This window comes from Phyllobates terribilis, unplaced genomic scaffold (genome assembly GCF_046119375.1).
Source record: "Phyllobates terribilis strain yellow unplaced genomic scaffold, ASM4611937v1 Scaffold_5__5_contigs__length_657084704, whole genome shotgun sequence".
Taxonomy (NCBI): Eukaryota; Metazoa; Chordata; class Amphibia; order Anura; family Dendrobatidae; genus Phyllobates; species Phyllobates terribilis.
This window is the reverse complement of record NW_027362765.1, coordinates 488204378-488225477: the sequence shown is the minus strand read 5'-3', so window position 1 is coordinate 488225477 and position 21100 is coordinate 488204378. Positions and strand designations below refer to the sequence as shown.

General features: G+C 42.2%; 1 protein-coding gene across 2 annotated transcripts in view; it reads left to right on the top strand.

Annotated features, from left to right (window-relative positions):
• ANKRD22 (ankyrin repeat domain 22) overlaps window positions 1-20206 on the top strand; it is an 89076-nt gene extending 68870 nt beyond the window's left edge. For both annotated transcript variants that reach the window (XM_073685525.1, XM_073685524.1), the window contains 5 exons: window positions 244-435; window positions 4826-4933; window positions 13539-13616; window positions 17765-17863; window positions 19880-20206. In XM_073685525.1, the coding sequence (XP_073541626.1) occupies window positions 244-435; window positions 4826-4933; window positions 13539-13616; window positions 17765-17863; window positions 19880-19957 (555 nt within the window). In that variant the 3' untranslated portion in view covers window positions 19958-20206. The remainder of the gene's footprint in view (window positions 1-243; window positions 436-4825; window positions 4934-13538; window positions 13617-17764; window positions 17864-19879) is intronic.
• Window positions 20207-21100: the final 894 nt, after the last annotated feature.

The following is a 21100-nucleotide window of genomic DNA, read 5'->3' as shown; positions in this document are numbered from 1 at the left end:
TTAATTGATTATTGTGAACCATATAACTAGAATGCAGACCACAATGGGATATTCCCGCCTTGTAATGCCATATTAGAAGGCTATGGCATCACTTCAAGATCTGTGGTGGTCTGACCTCTGAGATGTATATTTTAGTGACATGCTGTCACATCATGAGGTGGGAATACCCCTTAAGCCATAGTTGTATAATGTTTATTTGCAGACCCTGAATAATGAAGATCCTTCATGTTTTTTTTCCATTAGCCGATATGTCAAGCTGCCTATGAAAACGATCTAGATGAAGTCCAACATCTTGTAGAAGAAGATCCCGATGTGGTTAATGTGAAGGATGGCTTTGGTGGAGACACGCCACTCATATGTGCCTGCCGGAAAAGCAATATTAAAGTTGTTAATTACTTACTACATATGAAAGCGGATATCAACCTCACAAATAACGTAAGTTAAAAAGAGAGTTACATTTTTCATTTTAATCTTTTGTGATTTACATTTAGATTCTTAGAATCTAAAACATTTGTAAATAGGACAATACTGACCTACATAATGGTTATATCTTTCTCAAACTACACTATTACTCAAGTAACCTGTTTATTCCCAAAATCACTGTGTGGTCTTATAATAATGTAGACTTTTTTAGCCATTTGTGTCAATATAACCCATTTTTAAATCTGCCGCATTTTTCACATATCCCACCCTCCCCCACAATGGATGTCCCCCAAGACTCTGTTTACCCTATCGTTGCCATTTGAACCGTCCTGTAGTTCATGTTCCTTGTTGATCAAACACGCAGTGCAGTGTATCGAAGTTTGGTTTGTTGCTTGCTGCTGACAGATATGTGATATAAAGCTGCAAATGCTACATATGGCAGATGACTGAGTATTATCTTCTGCCGCATGCATCAACATAGAAGCATTTATAGTTTCACATCACTGATCTGTCACCAGTAGGTGGCAACCGATCCGCTCTCTACGGTCTAGTAATCTATATATATATAATAGTCTTATCCCGTCTGTCTGTCTGTCCTGGAAATCCCGCGTCGCTCATTGGTCCGGCAGCGGCCAATCAGCGCCGCGGGATTTCTGAAAAAAGATGGCGGCCGTTAGCGGCTCATCTGGCGGACGGAGGTCAGCGGCGATGCAGTGGGGAGATGAGAGGCGCTAGCAGCACAACTACCCCGACCAGCGGCAAATTTAAACGCCGCTCTGCTGATTGGTCGCGGCCGGCCACCGATCAGCGAGATGGGCGGCAAATTTAAACACCGCTCTGCTGATTAATCGCGACCGGCCACCGCGACCAATCAGCGAGATGGGCAGCAAATTTAAACGCCGCTCTGCTGATTGGTCGCGGTGGCCGGCCGCGATTAATCAGCGAGATGGGCGCTAAATTTAAACACCGCTCTGCTGATTGGTCGCAGCCGCCGGCCGACCGCGACCAGTCAGCGAGATTGGCGCCAAACTTAAACAACGCTCTGCTGATTGGTCGATTTTATCGCCAAATTTAAACAAGCTCTCTGGTCCTCACTAACACAGTTCGCTGATTGGTTGCGGCCGCCACCCGTGACCAATCACCGATATTGCCGCCAAATTTAAACACCGTTTTGCTGATTGGTCGCGGCCGGCAACCGCGACTAATCAGCGATTTTGGCGCCATATTTAAACAACGTTCTGCTGATTGCGCCCGGTCGGCCGCATACATATTCTAGAATACCCGATGCGTTAGAATCGGGCCACCATCTAGTCTAGTAATAACAAGCTCCACTGTGGAAGAATGCAAGAGACTTGATCTCTGCTAGGAACTTGCTAACAATTATATAAAACCACATAGGCTGCTATATGATGTACAATAGATGGCGGAAGATAAAATCTGTCAGGCAGTGTCCTGTACCATACTTCCCAACTTTATCAGGAAAGAAAGTGGGATAAAATATGCAGCGCAGTGCAGTGTGGCACATTTTTGGCCATGCTCTTAGCTACACATATTTACCTTTTTTGTACCCTGGCTGGAGGAGTTGTCAGAGCGGGCACGGTGGCAATGAGGTACATTCATCAGACCACCAAGGACAGCAGGGCGTAGACCAAAATCTGTGACTGCCCAGCTGCATCTGGGACGGTTAGGACTTACGGATATGTTTTTTTGTTAATTCACTCATAGTTGTAGCAGCAATAATTGTTTTCATTTTTACATAAGCATCACTATTTGAAGCCTTGTTTTTTTTTAAGTGCCATTTTGCCAAACACATCTGTATGGCTCTCACATGTCATGTAAATGCTGCAATGTTTTATACTGCTACCTTATACTGGAGAGGTTACCCCTGAAATGTCTCAAAGATGTTCAGGCGGCCCGTTCCTCCTTGCAATGTCTCAATATGTAGGAGTTTCTCCTGTGGATCTACAGCAATGTCTGTTTAAGGTACCGAAAGTAAATGACTTTTCTGCATATATCTTTGCTGGATTTTATTTTTGCACTTTAGTGGAAAAAATATTTCTATTTGAAGAATACATTTGTCGGGTGTTTCAATTTCATATGGGATTTTAGAGAGCGTGAGAGACCACTCTGATACACAGAATTGGACTTGCTCTGCTGGTTGCTGATTTTTATTCTTTTAATGATTTGATAGACTTCATACCCTTTAATTTACCTTTAAAAAAAATAAAAATTATTTTAGAGCATTCTCCCTCTTAATCCTACAAATAAGACAAAAATTAAATTCAGAGCATTCCAGTAGTTTTGGGTAAGTGTATTGTGAACTAGTAGGCTTCTAAGAGTGTTTGTTTGAACATAACTGAGAAAAGCAATTTGGAGAAATGAGAGATGTGCAAGACAAATTGCTGAGGTTTTATAAAGCTCCTAATAGCACTGTAAACTATTTTTTTTTATTCTTCTGGAGTTATGCTTCAGTTTGATATACTTTATATATACAGTGAAAAAAATAATTATTTGATGCACTGCCAATTTTGCAAGTTTTCTCCCCTACAAAGAATTAAGAGCTCTGTGATTTTTATCGTAGGTACAGTTCACCTGTGAGAGACAGAATCTTAAAAAATACCCAGAAAATCACATTGTATGATTTTTACATAATTAATTTGCACTTTATTGTATGAAATATGTATTTGATACAATAGAAAAACAGAATTTAATATTTGATACAAAAACCTTTTGTTTTCAATTACAGAGGTCAGACGTTTCCTGTAGTTCTTGACAAAGTTTGCACACACTGCTGCATCAGGGATTTTGGCCCACTCCTCCATTAAGATGTTCTCCAGATCTTTCAGGTTTGGAGCTGTCGCTGGGCAACATTGAGTTTCAGCTTCCTCCAAAGAATTTCTTTTGGGTTCAGGTCTGGAGACTGGCTAGGCCACTCCAGGACCTTGAAATGCTTCTTACGGAGCCACTACTTAGTTGCCCTGGCTGTGTTTTTCAGGTCATTGTCATGCTGGAAGACCCAGCCACGACCCATCTTCAGTGCTCTTCCTGAGGGAAAGAGGTTGTTGGCCAAAATCTCGCAATACATGACCCCTTCCATCCTCCCTTCAGTACGGTGCCGTCGTCCAGTCCCCTTTGCGGAAAAGCACCCCAAAGTATCATGTTTCCCCCACCATGCTTCATGGTTGGGACGGTGTTCTTGGCATTGTACTCATCCTTCTTCCTCCAAGCACGGCGAGTGGAGTTGATACCAAAAAGTTCTATTTTGGTCTCATCTGACCACATAACCTTCTCCCATGTCTCCTCTGGATCATCCAGATTGTCATTGATGAACTTCAGACGGGCCTGGACATGTGCTAGCATGAGGAGGGGGACCTTTCATGCCCTTCTGGATTTTAATCCATGATGGCCTAGTGTGTTACTAAGGGTAATGTTTGGGACTGTGGTCCCAGCTTTCTTCAGGTCATTGACCAGGTCCTCCCATGTAGTTCTGGGCTGATTCCTGACCTTTTTCCGAATCCTCATTACCCCAAGAGGCGAGATCTTGCATGGAGCCCCAGACCGAGGAAGATTGACAGTCATCTTGTGTATCTTCCATTTTCTAATAGTTGTGCCAACAGTTGTTGCCTTCTCACCAAGCTGCTTGCCTATTGTCCAGTAGCCAATCCTAGCCTTGTGCATGTCTACAATTTTGTCCCTGGTGTCTTTGGACAGCTCTTTGGTCTTGGCCATGGTGGAGAGATTAGAGCGTGATTGAGTGTGTGGACAGGTGTCTTTTATACAGGTAACGAGCTCAAACAGGTGCAATTAATACAGGTAATGAGGGCAGAGTAGGAGAGCTCCTTAAAGAAAAAGTAACAGGTCTGTGAGAGCCAGAATTATTGCTGGTTGGTAGGTGATCAAATACTTATTTCATGGAATAAAATCAAATTTAATTATTGAAAAATCATACAATGTGATTTTCTGTGTTTTTTTTTTTTCTTTTTAGATTCTGTCTCTCACAGGTAAAGTGTACCTACAATACAGACCTCTCCATTCCTAGTAGGTGGGAAAACTTACAAAATCGGCAGTGTATCAAATATTTATTTTCCCCACTGTATAACTAGAGAAAGTATATAGATGCTAAATAGGCTAACTACAGTATATATACTAACGTTTAGTAGCTTTCTCAGCCACAAAGCATTGTTCAAATGCTGTAAGGTTAGAAAGCAATGATCATAATTACTTTGCTGCTTTATATATCACCCCACTCATTTTTTTTCTTGCTACAATTTCCACTCTAGTAGTAACGTCACGGTTACCCAAGAGTCCAACATTAGAAATGGGACAAATGGTAAATGAAGGTGACCCGGCCGCTGGTATTTAATATCTGAACTGAAAATGTTCCCGTTCTCTGTGATTACAGAAAGGAAGGACGTGTTTGCACACCGCTGTAAGAAAAAGGTTCACATTCTTGGACTACCTGCTCATTGTAATCTTAATGCCCGTTATGCTTATTGGATACGTTATCATGGTGAGTTCTGCAGAAATAGTTATTGATGTATTTCCATAAGTAAAGCAGATTTTTACTACATATATGATCTAATATGGTTTTCTCAAGTTGGGGAAGGAAATACCTGACTCTTTACAAGAATTCAAAAATATCTTCAAAGGAAGTTGTGTCTCTATGATGAGCTCATTTTAAAGGAATATGTCAGCAGGTTTTGCTATGAAATCTGAAAGTAGCATAATGTAGAGACAGAGACCCTGATTCCAGCAGTGTGTCACTTACTGGGTTGCTTGGTGCAGTTTTTACAAAATCCATGTTATTTCTGCTGCAGATCTATCAGTTCTCTGAACACTGAGCTCTGTATAACCCTACACACCACTGATTGGCAGCTTTCTGTATACACTGTGCATAGACAGAAAGCAGCTATTCTGTGGTGGGGGTGAGGACTACTTGGCACAAGACAAGTAGCCCTCTACCTTATCACCTGCTGATTAAAACACTGATTAATTCACTCTATAGCACACAGCCCAGTAAGTGACACATGACTGCAATCAGGTTCTCTGCCCCTTACCTCATGCTGCGCTCAGATTAAATGGCAAATACCTACTGACAAATTCCCTTTAAGGGATCCATAGGTGAAAATTCTTGTAGTTTTAAAGCATTATAAAGAAAAACCCTCAATCGCTTATAAAGCTGGTGTAGATCGTAGATCTGTGTTAGAAGTCGCGCAGCCAGAATTTGTTTTACCTGACCTAGATATCTCTGCAAGTCGTGTAATGGAAACATGGAGAACAAAGTTGCATCTTTATCCCCAAGGCTGTTTTTGCCTCTGAACAATGTATTAATTCACATCTCTCCAGATTGGAAAGTCTTATCAAGGGTTGGAAATAGGTGGCCATCTTTTAATCAAAGATAAGTCATCACTCCTGGGTGCACTTCTGCACCTTGGACTTAAAAAATAACTCAAGCCATGGTTTAGATCCTCAGGTTTTGGGTCCACATACAGGTAGCTAAATGATCCAACCTCCATAAACCTAGAACCCTCTTCTCTGTGCGCATTGTATGCATCATCGATCACCAGTAGTGTTGAGCCACCCCCGTAGTGTTCGGGTTCGGTTCGGTTCGTCGAACACCGGGATGTTCGAGGAACTGTTCGTCGAACTGTTCGTCGAACACCTTAGAACACCGTCGAACACCGTTAAAACCAATGGCAGGCAAACAAAAACACATAGAAACACATAGAAAACACCTTCAAAGGTGTCCAAAAGCTGACAAACTGCTCAGAAGACGCTCTCTTTAAAAAAGCCGGCCGGCAATTCAGCAGCGGCATAGACCGGTACCCGACAATTTAGACAAGAAGGAATAGAGAATCACACACAGATTAGATAGATAGAAACATGTCAGTCACACATATAAGAAGCACAGTGACAGTGTTGCTTACTGTACTTGTCATTTAGTGTAAAGGATTTACTTAAAAAAATAATAGTGTTTTCGTGCACCGTCTCTTTAAAAAAGCCGGCCGGCAATTCAGCAGCGGTACCCGACAATTTATAACAGAAAGAATAGAGCTTCACACATAGATTAGATAGATAGAAACATGTCAGTCACATATATAATAAGTACAGTGATAGTGTTGATTACTGTACTTGTCATTTAGTGTTAAAATAAAGGATTTATTAAAAAAAAAATTGGCGTGGGGGTCCCCGTAATTTTAGGCTCTAGCGGAGGTTAAGCAGACGGCTGGGGCAGATGTTTGAAGCCTGGGAAGGGGGTAATACCCACGGAGCTTCCCAGGCTACTAATATGAGCCCCCAGCTGAATACCTAGCCTTTACTAGCTATTAAAATGGGGGACCCCCCCAAAAATGACGTGGGGTCCCCCCTATTTTAATAGCTAGCAAAGGCTAGGCAGACAGCTGGGGGCTGATATTAATAGCCCAGGAAGGGTACCATGAATATTGGCCCCCTCCCAGGCTAGAAACACCAGCCGTCAGCTGCCCCAGAAATGGCGCATCCATAGGATGCACTGATTCTGGCACTTAGCCTCGCTCTTCCCACTGCCCTGTAGCGGTGGCAGTGGGTAATAGGGCTGGGGTTGATGTCAGCTTATAATGCCAGCGGACATCAAGCCCAGGTTAGTAATGGAGAGGCGTCTATAAGACACCCCCATTACTAACCCCATAGTCAAAGTTACAAAAAAACACAAACACCCAGAATAAAGTCCTTTAATTGAAATAAACACACAATTCTTTATTGTTCTAAATTAAACCATACTTACCACCACGCCCATTCCAGCTGAAGCCAACGATCTCCTGCAATAAAAGTAAAATAATAAAGCAACCTCATCCTTACCTTTCCATGGTTCCCACGACAGCTTCAGCTCTGCTACATCGAGATGACAGGTTGGACCGCAGCAGAACGCTGCCATCCAGCCTTTCATCCTGCAGACACTGAGAAGCGCAGGCATGCTTGCGCTCCTCAGTGTCTCGCTGTGACGGCATAAAGATGAGCCGAGGTCATGTCCAATGAACTCGGCGCATCTCATGCACGTCACTGACAGCGTGGGAGAATTCTCCTGCACTCAGCGCTTCAGCGTGAGAATTTTCCCACGCTGTCAGTGACGTGCATGAGGTGAGGTCATGTCCAATGAACTCAGCTCACCTCATGTACGTCACTGACAGCGTGGGAGAATTCTCACGCTGAAGCGCTGAGTGCAGGAGAATTTTCCCACGCTGTCAGTGACGTGCATGAGGCTGATATTTAAATTTGGCGCACAAATCGGTGAATGGTCGCGGGCAGCGTCCACGACCAATCAGCACGGTAGTGTTTAACTTTGGCGGCAAGATCAGTGATTGGTCGCGCGCCAAGACCGCGACCAATCACCGATTTGGGCGCCACATTTAAATATCGGCCGCGACCAATCAGCACAGCGTTGTTTAAATGTGGATCCAAGATCGGTGATTGGTCGCCGCCGATATTTAAATTTGGCGCACAAATCTGTGATTGGTCGCGGACGCTGCCCGCGACCAATCAGCACAGTAGTGTTTAACTTTGGCGGCAAGATCAGTGATTGGTCGCGGTCAAGACGGCGACCAATCACCGATTTGTGCGGCACATTTAAATAGCGGCCGCGACCAATTGGATGTCAGCGCCGCTCCCCGGTCCTCCCTTCACACCCTAGCCGCATGGATGTCAGCGGCGCTGCCTGTGCGGATACTTCCGCTGCGAGAACCCGGGACATGAGCGGGCGCTCGGAGCAGAAGTATCCCGACCCGCAGCGCCGCTCCCCGGTCCTCCCTTCACACCCTAGCCGCTGATGTCCCCACAGTATCCGCATGGTGTTACAAAGGTCCGGACATTTGTGTTAAAAATCGCTGATTGGTCGCTGGCGCTGCCCGCGGCCAATCACCGATTTGGGCGCCAAATTTAAATATCAGCCGCGACCAATCACCGATTTGGGCGCCAAATTTAAATATCCTCCGCGACCAATCACCCATCTTGGCTCCACATTTAAACACCGCTGTACTGATTGGTCGCGGACGCTATTTAAATGTGGCGCCAAAATCGGTGATTGTTCGCGCCCAGCGTCGGCGACCAATCAGCACAGCGGTGTTTAAATGTGGAGCCAAGATTGGTGATTGGTTGCGGCCGATATTTAAATTTGGCGCCCAAATCGGTGATTGGTCGCGGGCAGCGCCAGCGACCAATCAGCGATTTTTAACACAAATGTCCGGATCTTTGTAACACCATGCGGATACTGTGGGGACATCAGCGGCTAGGGTGTCAAGGGAGGACCGGGGAGCGGCGCTGCGGGTCGGGATACTTCTGCTGCGAGCAGTCGCTCATCTCCCGGCTTCTCGCAACGGAAGTATCCGACCAGGCAGCGGCGCTCCCCGGTCCTCACCAATACGATTAGCTGATTGGTCGCGCTCTCCGCACGCGACCAATCAGTGATCTTGGCGCTAAAGTTAAACACCGCTCTGCTGATTGGTCGCGGACGCTGCCCACGACCAATCACCGATTTGGGCGCCACATTTAAATAGCGGCCACGACCAATCAGCGAGCTTGGCGCCAAATTTAAACAACGCTCTGCTGATTGGACGCGTCTGGCGTCCGCGACCAATCAGTGAGATTGGCGCCAAATTTAAACCCCGCTCTGCTAATTGGTCGCGGATGCCGGCCGCGACTAATCAGCATTATTGGCGCCAAATTTAAACACCGCTCTGCTGATTGGTCGCAATCGCCGGCCGCGACTAATCAACATTGTTGCCGCCAAATTTAAACACCGCTCTGCTGAATGGTCGAGGTCGTGACCAATCACCATTATTGGCGCAAAATTTAAACCCCGCTCTGCTGATTAGTCGCGACCGCCGGCCGTGACCAATCAGTGATATAGTCGCCAAATTCCAACACCGCTTTGCTGATTGGTCGCGGTTGCTGGCCGCGACCAGTCAGCGATTTTGGCGCCAAATTTAAACACCGCTCTGCTGATTGCGCCGGGTCTGCCGCATACATATTCTAGAATACACGATGTGTTAGAATCGCGCCACCATCTAGTTTCATGAAATAATTTAAAAAAAAATTGACGTGGGGCTTCGCACTATATTTGTGTCCAGCCAGGTACAGAAGGCAGGAACGGGCTGCCCCCAACCACCAGCTGCCTATTTGTACCTGGCCGGACACAACAATATAGGGAAGCCCTTTTTTCCTTAATTATTTCATGAATTTCATGAAATAATTAAAAAAAAAAATACGTGGGGCTTCGCCCTATTTTTGTGTCCAGCCAGGTACAACTAGGCAGCTGGGGGCTGGAATCTGCAGCGCAGGGAGGCCTAAGCTTTCTGGGCCCCACCCGCTGCAAATTGCAGTCCGCAGCCACCCCGGAAAATGGCGCGTTCATAGAAGCGCCATCTTCTGGCGCTGTACCCAACTCATCCAGGGCCCTGGTGCGGTGGCTCACTGGGTAATAAAGGGGTTAGGGCCAGCTTGGCATTATCAGCTGGCCCTAAGCCCGAAATTCATGGGGTCACGCCAATATTAGACATGACCACTATGAATTTCTAGTAAAGTATTTAAAAAAAACACAACACCCAGAAAAAAGTCCTTTTAATTGAAATAAACACACAATTCTTTATTGTTCTAAATTAAACCATACTTACCATCACGCCCATTCCAGCTGAAGCCAACGATCTCCTGCAATAGAAGAAAAATAATAAAGCAACCTCATCCTTACCTTTCCATGGTTCCCACGACAGCTTCAGCTCTGCTACATCGAGATGACAGGCTGGACCGCAGGAGAACGCTGCCATCCAGTCTGTCATCCCGCAGACACTGAGAAGCGCAGGCTTGCTTGCGCTCCTCAGTGTCTGGCTGTGACGGCATCCAGATGAGCCGAGGTCATGCCCAATGAACTCGGCTCACCTCATGTACGTCACTGACAGCTTGGAAGAATTCTCCTGCACTCAGCGCTTCAGCGTGAGAATTCTCCCACGCTGTCAGTGACGTACATGAGGTCAGCTGAGTTCAATGGACATGAATGAGCTCACCTCATGCACGTCACTGACAGCGTGGGAAAATTCTCCTGCACTCAGCGCTTCAGCGTGAGAATTTTCCCACGCTGTCAGTGACGTGCATGAGGTGAGCTCATTCATGTCCAATGAACTCGGCTCACCTCATGCACGTCACTGACAGCGTTAGAAAATTCTCACGCTGAAGCGCTGAGTGAAGGAGAATTCTCCCACGCTGTCAGTGACGTGCATGAGGTGAGCCGAGTTCATTGTCTGCTCATCTGGATGCCGTCACAGAGAGACACTGAGGAGCGCAAGCATGCCTGCGCTTCTCAGTGTCTGCGGGATGACAGGCTGGATGGCAGCGTTCTGCTGCGGCCAGCCTGTCATCTCGATGTAGCAGAGCTGAAGCTGTCGTGGGAACCATGGAAAGGTAAGGATGAGGTTGCTTTATTATTTTACTTTTAATGCAGGAGATCGTTGGCTTCAGCTGGAATGGGCGTGCTGGTAAGTATGGTTTAATTTAGAACAATAAAGAATTGTGTGTTTATTTCAATTAAAGGACTTAATTCTGGGTGTTTGTGTTTTCTTTTAACTTTGACTATGGGGTTAGTAATGGGGGTGTCTTATAGACGCCTCTCCATTACTAACCTGGGCTTGATGTCAGCTGGCATTATAAGCTGACATCAACCCCAGCCCTATTATCCCCTGCCACCGCTACAGGGCAGTGGGAAGAGCGAGGCTAAGTGCCAGAATTGGCGCATCCTATGGATGCGCCATTTCTGGGGTGGCTGACGGCTGGTGTTTCTAGCCTGGGAGGGGGCCAATATTCATGGCACCCTTCCTGGGCTATTAATATCAGCCCCCAGCTGTCTGCCTAGCCTTTGCTAGCTATTAAAATAGGGGGGACCCCACGTCATTTTTTTTGGGGGGGTCCCCCATTTTAATAGCTAGTAAAGGCTAGGTATTCCGCTGGGGGCTGATATTAGTAGTCTGGGAAGCTCCGTGGGTATTACCCCCTTCCCAGGCTTCAAACATCTGCCCCAGCCGTCTGCTTAACCTCCGCTAGAGCCTACAATTAAGGGGAACCCCACGCCAATTTTTTTTAAAATAAATCCTTTATTTTAACACTAAATGACAAGTACAGTAATCAACACTATCACTGTACTTCTTATATATGTGACTGACATGTTTCTATCTATCTAATCTATGTGTGATGCTCTATTCTTTCTATTCCAAATTGTCGGGTACCGCTGCTGAATTGCCGGCCGGCTTTTTTAAAGAGACGGTGCATGAAAACACTATTATTTTTTTTGATAAATCCTTTACACTAAATGACAAGTACAGTAAGCAACACTGTCACTGTACTTCATATATATGTGACTGACATGTTTCTATCTATCTAATCTATGTGTGAAGCTCTATTCTTTCGGTTCTAAATTGTTGGGTACCGGTCTATGCCGCTGCTGAATTGCCGGCTTTTCATGTTTCACTGTTGGCACTGTTCCCATCGATTTGGACAATCACTGTAATGCCACAACCACCATGACTGTGGCATTACAGTGAGTGGCAGACAATCCCTGCATGATTGGTGCTCTAAATAGCGCCAGACATGCAGGACAAGCTTTTGGTGCACGAACAGTTATCGAACATAACCTCGAACAGCCAAATTTTTTGCAAATCGTTCGGGTTCGTCGAACAACTCGAACACCGCCCAAAACAGCTCGAATTTGAGATTGGCGAACAGTTCTAGTCGAACACCGCTCATCTCTAATCACCAGCCGAAGGCACTGAAAAGAACAGATATTGCGCTTCATCTAACGACCCAATATCGGCAAACAAATGATCATAAAAAAGCATGATCCTGATCATTGGCGCATATAAACATGACGCTGATCTTCCAATGAGAAAAACACTTGTTCATCAATTGGTTGGATCAGTTACATATGCTGTTAAAAAATCTGAAGATCTGAAAACCGCATTACCCTTGGGGCCAGATCATGATAGAGACAGAAAGTTCTCTACCCCAGAATTTTCATTATCTTTATTGAGCACTGAATTTCCTATTACCAAGTGGGTAGTAATGATTTAGCTGCCTGCAATCACCACAGCCTGCATTTTAGTGTTGTAACACAAATCTCTCATTAGGTATAATAGGAGCTGTGTAAAGTGGCGCAGGGCGGTAGTCATCATGGGGGAGGAACTTGCCTCTTACACCCCGGGACGTTACATTAAAGTGAAGGTCCTTGCTGGGTGTGTGGACTTGTACTATGGGGGCGCTATGCCCTTGCAGGCCGCATGTAACCGATCACTTTGGTTGGCCAGGACCAGATGTTTTACAGTTTAGTGAGGGAGACCACCAACAATAACTTGGCGGGGATTATATACAGTAGATAGCGGGTACACATCTTAATGAATGTTTCCTTCACAATTTGGAGCATCTTTCACACTGTTTCACCCTTCCTCTCTTCTCTCGTTACTTGTTCTCTATCTTCAGTGTTCCCCACTACTTCACTACAACCCATCTTTTACTCAACCCGCGGTTCCTCATCTTCTTTTCCCTCAAGGGAACTGTTTCCAGTATAGCCGGTACTTAACTTCCCTGTCTTTGGCGCTCTGGAACTCCCACCCGGGGCACTCTCTTCATCTCACGTATTCTGTCCCATCTTGGCCTGCTACTCTGACTTCCGGTCAAGTTTCTTTCCTTCTGCTAAGATCTTGCTATTCCCTCTCACTGTCTCCTCTCACATTAGGGACACCCACGTCATGCCGCACTGCTCAGTTCATGCATTAGGTCTGCTTTCTACACACATTGGGCTATATCTGACAGAAAACTGTCTCTGTCCCTTCAGCTTATCCCCTCCCACTCTGGGCTAAGCCCAACTGTTAATCCTAACTCTCCCTACCGTCGAGCAACATACCACATTAACACCATTAACGCATGTCACATACTTTTGCAACAATGCACACGTTCTTCAAGGAGGAACATTGGCAATATGCCCATCTCCTAACAGCTGTTCATGATGAATCAGCTATTAAAAGTATTCAGAAACAAAATCACAAAAATGACGTACTCTAAAATGAAATAACATGTCGCCTATGTTTTGTGTTCCCTGTGTGCAGGTATCAAAGACCAAACAAAACGAAAGATTAATTAGATTGTTACTGAACGCAGGTGCCAATGTCAATGCCACAGATTCTGTAAGTCCCAGCATCACCACTGCAGAAGTAATGTTTGTCTCATATGTACTATTTTATTAGTGTTACCTGTATGTATCCCTTGCCTCTGCTACAAATTTTCATGTTTATGTTGGCATTTTTCTCTCCCATTTTTCCAAAAACTTTACCTTTTTTATTTTTCCATCTATATGGTCAAAGAGGACTTTTTTTTTTATGTAGGACGAGTTGTAGTTTTAAATGACGCCATCCATTTTTATCATGCTACAATGTATTGGAAAAAAAAATTCCAAGTGGGATGAAATGGTGGAAAAGAAAGGAATAAAAATGGAATTTTACATTATTATGTTGGGTTTTGTTTATCTGGTACTCGACGTAAGGTAAAAATGACCTGACAATATGATTCTCCAAGTCGGTGTGAATTGCAGCAACTCGGGTAGATTTTTTTAATTTATTTTTTGGGGGTTTGGGTTGCGATTCATAACATTTATTTTTCTGTCGATGAATCCCTATAAAATCTTTGTGACACAGGTGCCAGTTTTATTACCAATTTGGGGTATGTACAATGGTTCCAATTAATCCAGATGGGCCATGTTCGGGACGGGTTGGCGTCAGACACTCCGGATTCATTAAGAGGTGTACATCTGTCTGATTGAAGTCATACTCTACTATTTAGAATAAATTAGTTTTACTATTTTTTTTTCATTGACTGTTCTAATATATATTCAGGTCTCAACTTCATGTAACAGCTGACAAGTGCATCATCTGGCTAATAGTGATTTACAGGCTCTAGTGACCTCATGCACCTAAAGGAGCACATTAGCAATCGGAGTACTGTTCGGTTTCATTGTGTGTTAAGTGCTTCAATTGGCATGTTGATGTAGTAATTGAACACGAAGTCCCTAAAGCAAGACCATCCCCTCCACAGAGGAAACGTAAAAGGCTTCTTTCTAACCCCAGGACAAAGATTGCATTAAACTTCAGTGAATCATGTTCAACGTCACCATCTGCTCATGCTCAGGAGGGGCCTCTAGCAAGTGTGAGCTTGTGTTTAGCTCAATACGTCCGCTCCACTGATGAATTCACAAAACAATAGTACAGAAATACAACAACCATAGACAGCTAATTATAACATTACAGCAACTGATTCTCCTTGCTTAGATGCACATTTTCTTCTGGAGGAAAACTTTTTTTTTTTTTTTTTGTACAATGTGTATCTCATATTATCCAAATCAGAGACACATCAGACAGCAATGTTTAGAGGTTCTTGCCCCTCATTAGTAGAGAGCAGAGAACGGGATGCCTTAGTGCAACTTAGGGAGAATACTAGCTCTCACTGAAGAGACACAACTCAATTTAGAGGTTTGATTTCAAGGCCATTCTCCATGGTAAAAAATGATATGCAAAGTAGCTCATACCAGAGACCCATCTGTATACAACACTGTTTCAGGGTTCTTGCCTCTCATCAGTACAGAGCAGGAGACTGGCTGATTTTAGATGCTCAAGTTGCGTTGCTTCAACGAGATCCAGTATCCTGATTGAGCTGTTTCCAAGGAGTCCCATCCGGCCAATCAATGCTCTGCTCTACATTGATGAGGGGCAAAAAACCCTTAACAGTGCTGTCTTCCGATGGGTCACTGCATGAAGAAAGTACTGGTAAGCTTCAAAAAATGTTGTATGCATTTGGATTAATATAACCAATATATATATACAATGATTCTTCTTATCAAGGGATGATTTAGAGAAACTCTTGAAAATGTTGTGCAGTTTTGATATATCCATATCTATCCATGCCAGCCGCTGGGGTGGAGCTTTGTCAGTGGTTGTCGTCGGTATGAGGAATAAAAAAATGTGTATTTGACAAGAGCAGCCTCTGACAACTGACCTTACTCTGTCCCGTGGGCATTTTTAGAAAGACAACAGTATCAGCCAAAATATAAGTTGTCACTTTTACCTTCACAGTGACCAATGGAAAACTGTCATGTATTTATTATTGTGCAGACTGAGAAGGGAGGCATTATTATAGCTGGTAGTTGTGCGCCAAGTGTATCAACATTGAACCTCAATCTAGGCTATGAGCAATGCCAGGTCAAACAAGGTAGACATGTTTTTATTGTGCCAAATTTATTTAGGTTCATGCCACTTAATAAATTTGGCGCATTCATAAACTGCTCTAAAGTCAGTAAATGAGATATGATCTGGGAATTTTTTTTTTCAGAAAAAAAATTTGGGTGTAATTTTAATTCTATGCCAACAGATTTTGCCCCAAATTTATCTTAATGTTGCGCTGTCTGTTATATTCATAACAACACAAGAATTTGTAAGTTTGAGTACCAGAAACACCTGCTGACTGTCAGATCTTCATATAGAAGAGAAGGCCGATTTATCATCGTTAAAGGGAATGATAGTCAATGTCAATATCATAATGTAAAAAATTTGTATTTCCATATCCATGATGGTCAAAACTTATAAAATCTCCCATCATTTTATACGATTGGCTGGTATGAGCGATTTTGCATAATTTCCCATGGGGCATGTCTCTATATTGAGTTGAATCTCTTCAATAAGAGGTAGTATTGTCCCTTGAGCTCCAGAACGAAGTCTCCCTAGTGCCATCCAGAGAGCTTATACACAGACCTGTGACACCACCAACCAGAACCTACCGTGTACTGAGCAGGAGCAACAAATCCAAAAAGTGCTGTTTGCAGAACGGCGTCTCTAACTTTATCGGATCTCTTTAACACCAGAATGACACCGATTATTCTGATACTCAATGATGCAAGGTGTTTCTGTTTTGATTTTAGTCTCTACATTTTGAAAATTCCATAACTTTTTTTTATTCATCTATTGACGTAGTCCTATTATGGCTTTTTTTTTTTTTTGCTCGATTACTTTTATTTTTAATGCCACCCTTCACAAAAAAAAGAAAAAAAAAGCATTTCCATCATTTTTGGGGTTTTGTTTATGGCATTTAAAATGTGGTATAAATAATGTCATCAATTTATTATGTGGATCGTCACAATTATGGCACTAACATTTATATAAGATTTTTTTTTTTTTATGCTTTTAAAGCATCAACCCAGTGTGTTTTTTTTTTATTGCAGCGCTGGAGTATTGCTTCTAATCTCCGTTCCCTGCCCTTGGTCTTGTACTTACCAGCCATCGTCTTCATCTATTATCGGTGCTGATCCTGTAGGTCTTCAGTAAGTTGTGACCTGCTGGGTGAGCCGGAACTCACTACGCAGTGTAAGGCCTCATTCACACGTCAGTATTTGGTCAGTATTTTGCATCAGTGTTTGCATGACAAAACCAGGAGAGGAACTAATGGAGAAAAACGATCATTGAAAGATTGACACCTGTTATGTGTTTTGGACACACTCCTGGTTTTGGCATGCAAATACTGATGAAATACTGATCAAAAAATACTGATGCATGAATAAAGCCTAAGTCTATGAGAACCTCATTTTGGCTTTCATAGACATACTGTACATTGAGAGTTTTTGACCGTTACATTTGACTTCCGGTCAGTCAGAAGTTGCGGTCACAAGATGGCGCCGCAGGACCGGTGCGTTGCCAATAAAAGGTAAAAACGGCGGCATCTAAGTATAAGACTACGGTCAGGGACCTCAGATTGGTAGAACCACTACACTGCTGAAAAAAAAAATACTGTGCTTTAATACTTTAGCACAGTAAAAATTGTATTTTTGTCTTTCTGCATTCCGAGATTCAATAACCTTTTTTAATTTTCCATCAATGTACTTGTATGAGGGTTTACTTTATTATGGGACAAGCTTTAGATTTTGCTGGTCACCATTTTGGGATGTAATTTTAGGAGATGGGATTGGCAATAAGCAGCAATTCTGCATGGTTTTCATTTTACTGCCAATCAGTATGAATAACATAATATTTTATAGTTTCGTATTTTGTCGGACTCTTTCCAAATTAGTAAATTCTGATTTTGAATAGTTATCTCACATTCAGCACCCTACTCTATTAAGCAGAACAATAAGAGGCTGCAAAGAACTTCTCCAGCCCTGGAGCACCCAGCGTGTCCATCTAATTACACAAATCCATGAATTCAATATACACCGCGCACAATACCTAACATCACAATAGATAAATAGGAATGGTCCACAATAAATGATTTATTTCATAGGTTTACTTTCTTCTAGGGGGGAAATACAGCACTCCACTATGCATGCAAGATGAAGAGTCAAAGTATCGTACCAATTCTGCTGGAAGCCAAGGCTGATCCGCACATTAAAAATGAAGTAAGCTTGAAAAAAATGTTCCATGCATTTGGATTAAAATAACAGATAACTCATGTACAATGATTTTTCTTATCAAGAAGAGAAACTTGAAGAAAGGCTTCAAATGAGGAGCTGAAGCGGCTTTGCTTCCACTCCAATTTTTTTCCATGTTTGGAAGCTTTTTGGCTGATTGCTTGTGAAAGTATTGCACACAATATTAAAAGTGTTGCTATTTTTCCTTGTTATTATAATTACAAACATCAAATTAAGAATACATGTTAAAATTTAGAGTTTAAAAAAAAAAGTGCATAATACTTTTTAATTGTATACAGGAATGAAATATTTTTAGGCGCTGTTCCCACAATGAGTTTTTGGAGAGTTTTTGACACTGTATATTTTCACTGAATCAAAAACTCAATGTCTTACAGTTCCAGTAAACTTTTTTTTTTTCTTGGCATAAACTGACCGACGCATGTTTCATATCCATGACATGTCAATTTCTCTTGCGGGTACGCTCAGTTTTACATGGAAATTTTTCCCATAGACTTGCATTAGATGCGGAAAATCCGCAGGTAAAAAACACAAGTGTTTTTTATTGCTTTTCCGCAGCGGAAATGCATATAAATAGATGATCGATAAAATTTTGTCAAGGACAAGTGCCGGGAAGTATCAAAAACAAAGTTGCTTAATTTAAAACCTGACATACCAACAAGAGACAAAAAAAAATGCAATGAAAACGCACTAAAAATGGAGGTAACCTAATTTACTTAAAAGGAATCTGTCATGTAAAAAAAAATAAAATCTATTAACCTGTGGATATGGGGTTAATCTGCCAGTTATTTGTGTTCTGAAGCTGCCCGGCACCAACACTGAGAGCCCCACTGCCGGGAGGTAATGAACTTTATTCCTCCTGGCAGACACAGGTTTTTCAGTCATAGAGGTGCTGCTTCAGTCACAGTGCATAATGAGCATCTACTGTAACCGCTCCCAGTCACTGACTGTCAGCCGGCTGAGCACTGAAGCACTGTAGAGCTGGCTGTCAGTCAAGGGCAGGGCACAGTCACAGCGCATAATGAGCATCTACTGTAACCGCTCCCAGTCACTGACTGTCAGCCGGCTGAGCACTGAAGCACTGTAGAGCTGGCTGTCAGTCAAGGGCAGGGCACAGTCACAGCCGCTGCTCACTATGCCACAGCAACCCTATGACTGAAAGGCTGCTGGGAGGAATAATAATCTTCTGGTTAATTAGCATTTTTTTTTTTTTACATGACCAGTAATTAATAGATGCAGAAATTGTGCAGATTTTTTGCACCATCAAAAGTTCACCACTTAAAAAAAAAAAAAAAAAAAAAAAAAAGGCAAGAAGGTGCCAATACCACAAAAAAGTAATAGGAATAATAATTTGCCCACAAACTCTGTATCATCTATGACCAGGTTTACATTTACACCTGCTTGTATGACACTTTCTGGTGTTCGTTTATGAGAAGATGTATGGAAAACAAGTTTTAAAACAGATGTAATAAATCTGGGTCCTTTTTTTCCAGCTTTTGATAAACACCATGGGGAAAAAAACTGAAAACGTTGACACTTTTTGGGGCTCAGTTTACACCCAAACTTGACGAAAAATGCCTAATTGTTGCTCCATTACTGTCTAAAATTCTCACACCTTGTCTAATTTTTCTAAAATGTATGAATATGTTGGAATTTAAGTGATTCGGGGGATGTTTAATAATAAAAAAAAAAAACACTAAACCAGAATTCATATAAGTCAGAATGTCATACATTTATTGTATTTACTAAGGAAATCAATTCAAAAGTAACACCCAGTGTTGATGGCGGACGCTGCTGTCATTGTCAGTGTGCATTAACATATTTAATATTTCTATGTATAGTAAACATTATTAAACTTGCTACAAATGTGAATTTCCTAGTCTGTGCGCACTTCTAGATTTGGAGGGATATGCCCTTATAGGATTAGGGTGAAGAATATATATACCGTATATAACTTGTATTCTGTTTTGGGTTTTTTCTTCGCAGGCAGGAGAGACTTGTGTTGATATCGCTGAGAGATTAAGATTCAAAAACATCTCACAACAGATGAAAAAGTCTATATAATATTCCCGGAAATAAGGTGCTTACCCATTGTGAAGACACTGACAGGAGCACAAGGCTTGTAGTGAAGAAATGTCTTGTGTTTACAGATATTTACATGGAAGAATTGTATCACTAATGGCATCTAAAGCAACACAGAAATGGACATTTATAACTTTACCTTGAATCTCTAATACTATTATTAGATACTTTATTGTAAATTTTTTTTGTATATTTTTTTGTTATCTATAATAAAGTATTATTAAACACTAAGGTGGCATTGCTGGGGATAGGGTATGGACTAATTTACAGCATTGCATTTTACTGTACTTTTTTATTTCTTTTTATTTTTGCTGACACCTTTTTGATGTGATAAAAAGATGCACAAAGCTTTGTGTTCTGGAAAGCATTAGCTGCAGTTACAGATTTAATTTGAAGCTCTCAGGCCTTGATTTGTCATTTCCAGTTTTTTTTAAGTCACTTTTCATTTTTGTCTTGTGGTATTCGTTGCTGTTTTTTTTTTTGCCAAATTTGTTAAAATAGCTCATACGATTCATTAATTTGTCGCTAAGCCAAAAATGGTATTTTTTTCCTGCCTTGAACTGTTTTTGTGACTTTTGGCACCAAGTTGCAAAAATTGCGACAAGATTTGGGTATATTTAGAAATGCACCAACGGGAGGAGAGGAGTTGCGATAAAATTTGCAATTTTTTAAAAAAAAAAGTTGTAATTTTAATGAATCAGGTGCAAACATCTGAAATCGCTAAACTACACCCACAAAGCGGAAAACACAAAAAAATACATACGAGCACACTTTAAAAAAGCCGCAAATAGAATAATGAATTGGGTGCAAACAAAAAGAAGGTACAAAACTAGACTAAAAACAGGGGCAAAGGCAATGATGAATCGGTGTCTTGGACTCAAATGAAAATTGTGTTACAGGGAACTAAACAACTACCATGTGCCAAACATACAGGTGCATCTCACTAAATTAGAATATCATCAAAAAGTCAATTTATTTCAGTGAAACTCGTATATTGTATAGAGTCATTGCAAACAGAGTGATCTATTTCAAGTGTCTATTTCTGTTAATGTTGATGATTATGGCTTACAGCCAATGGAAATACAAAAGTCATTATCTCAGTAAATTTGAATAATGAACAAAAAA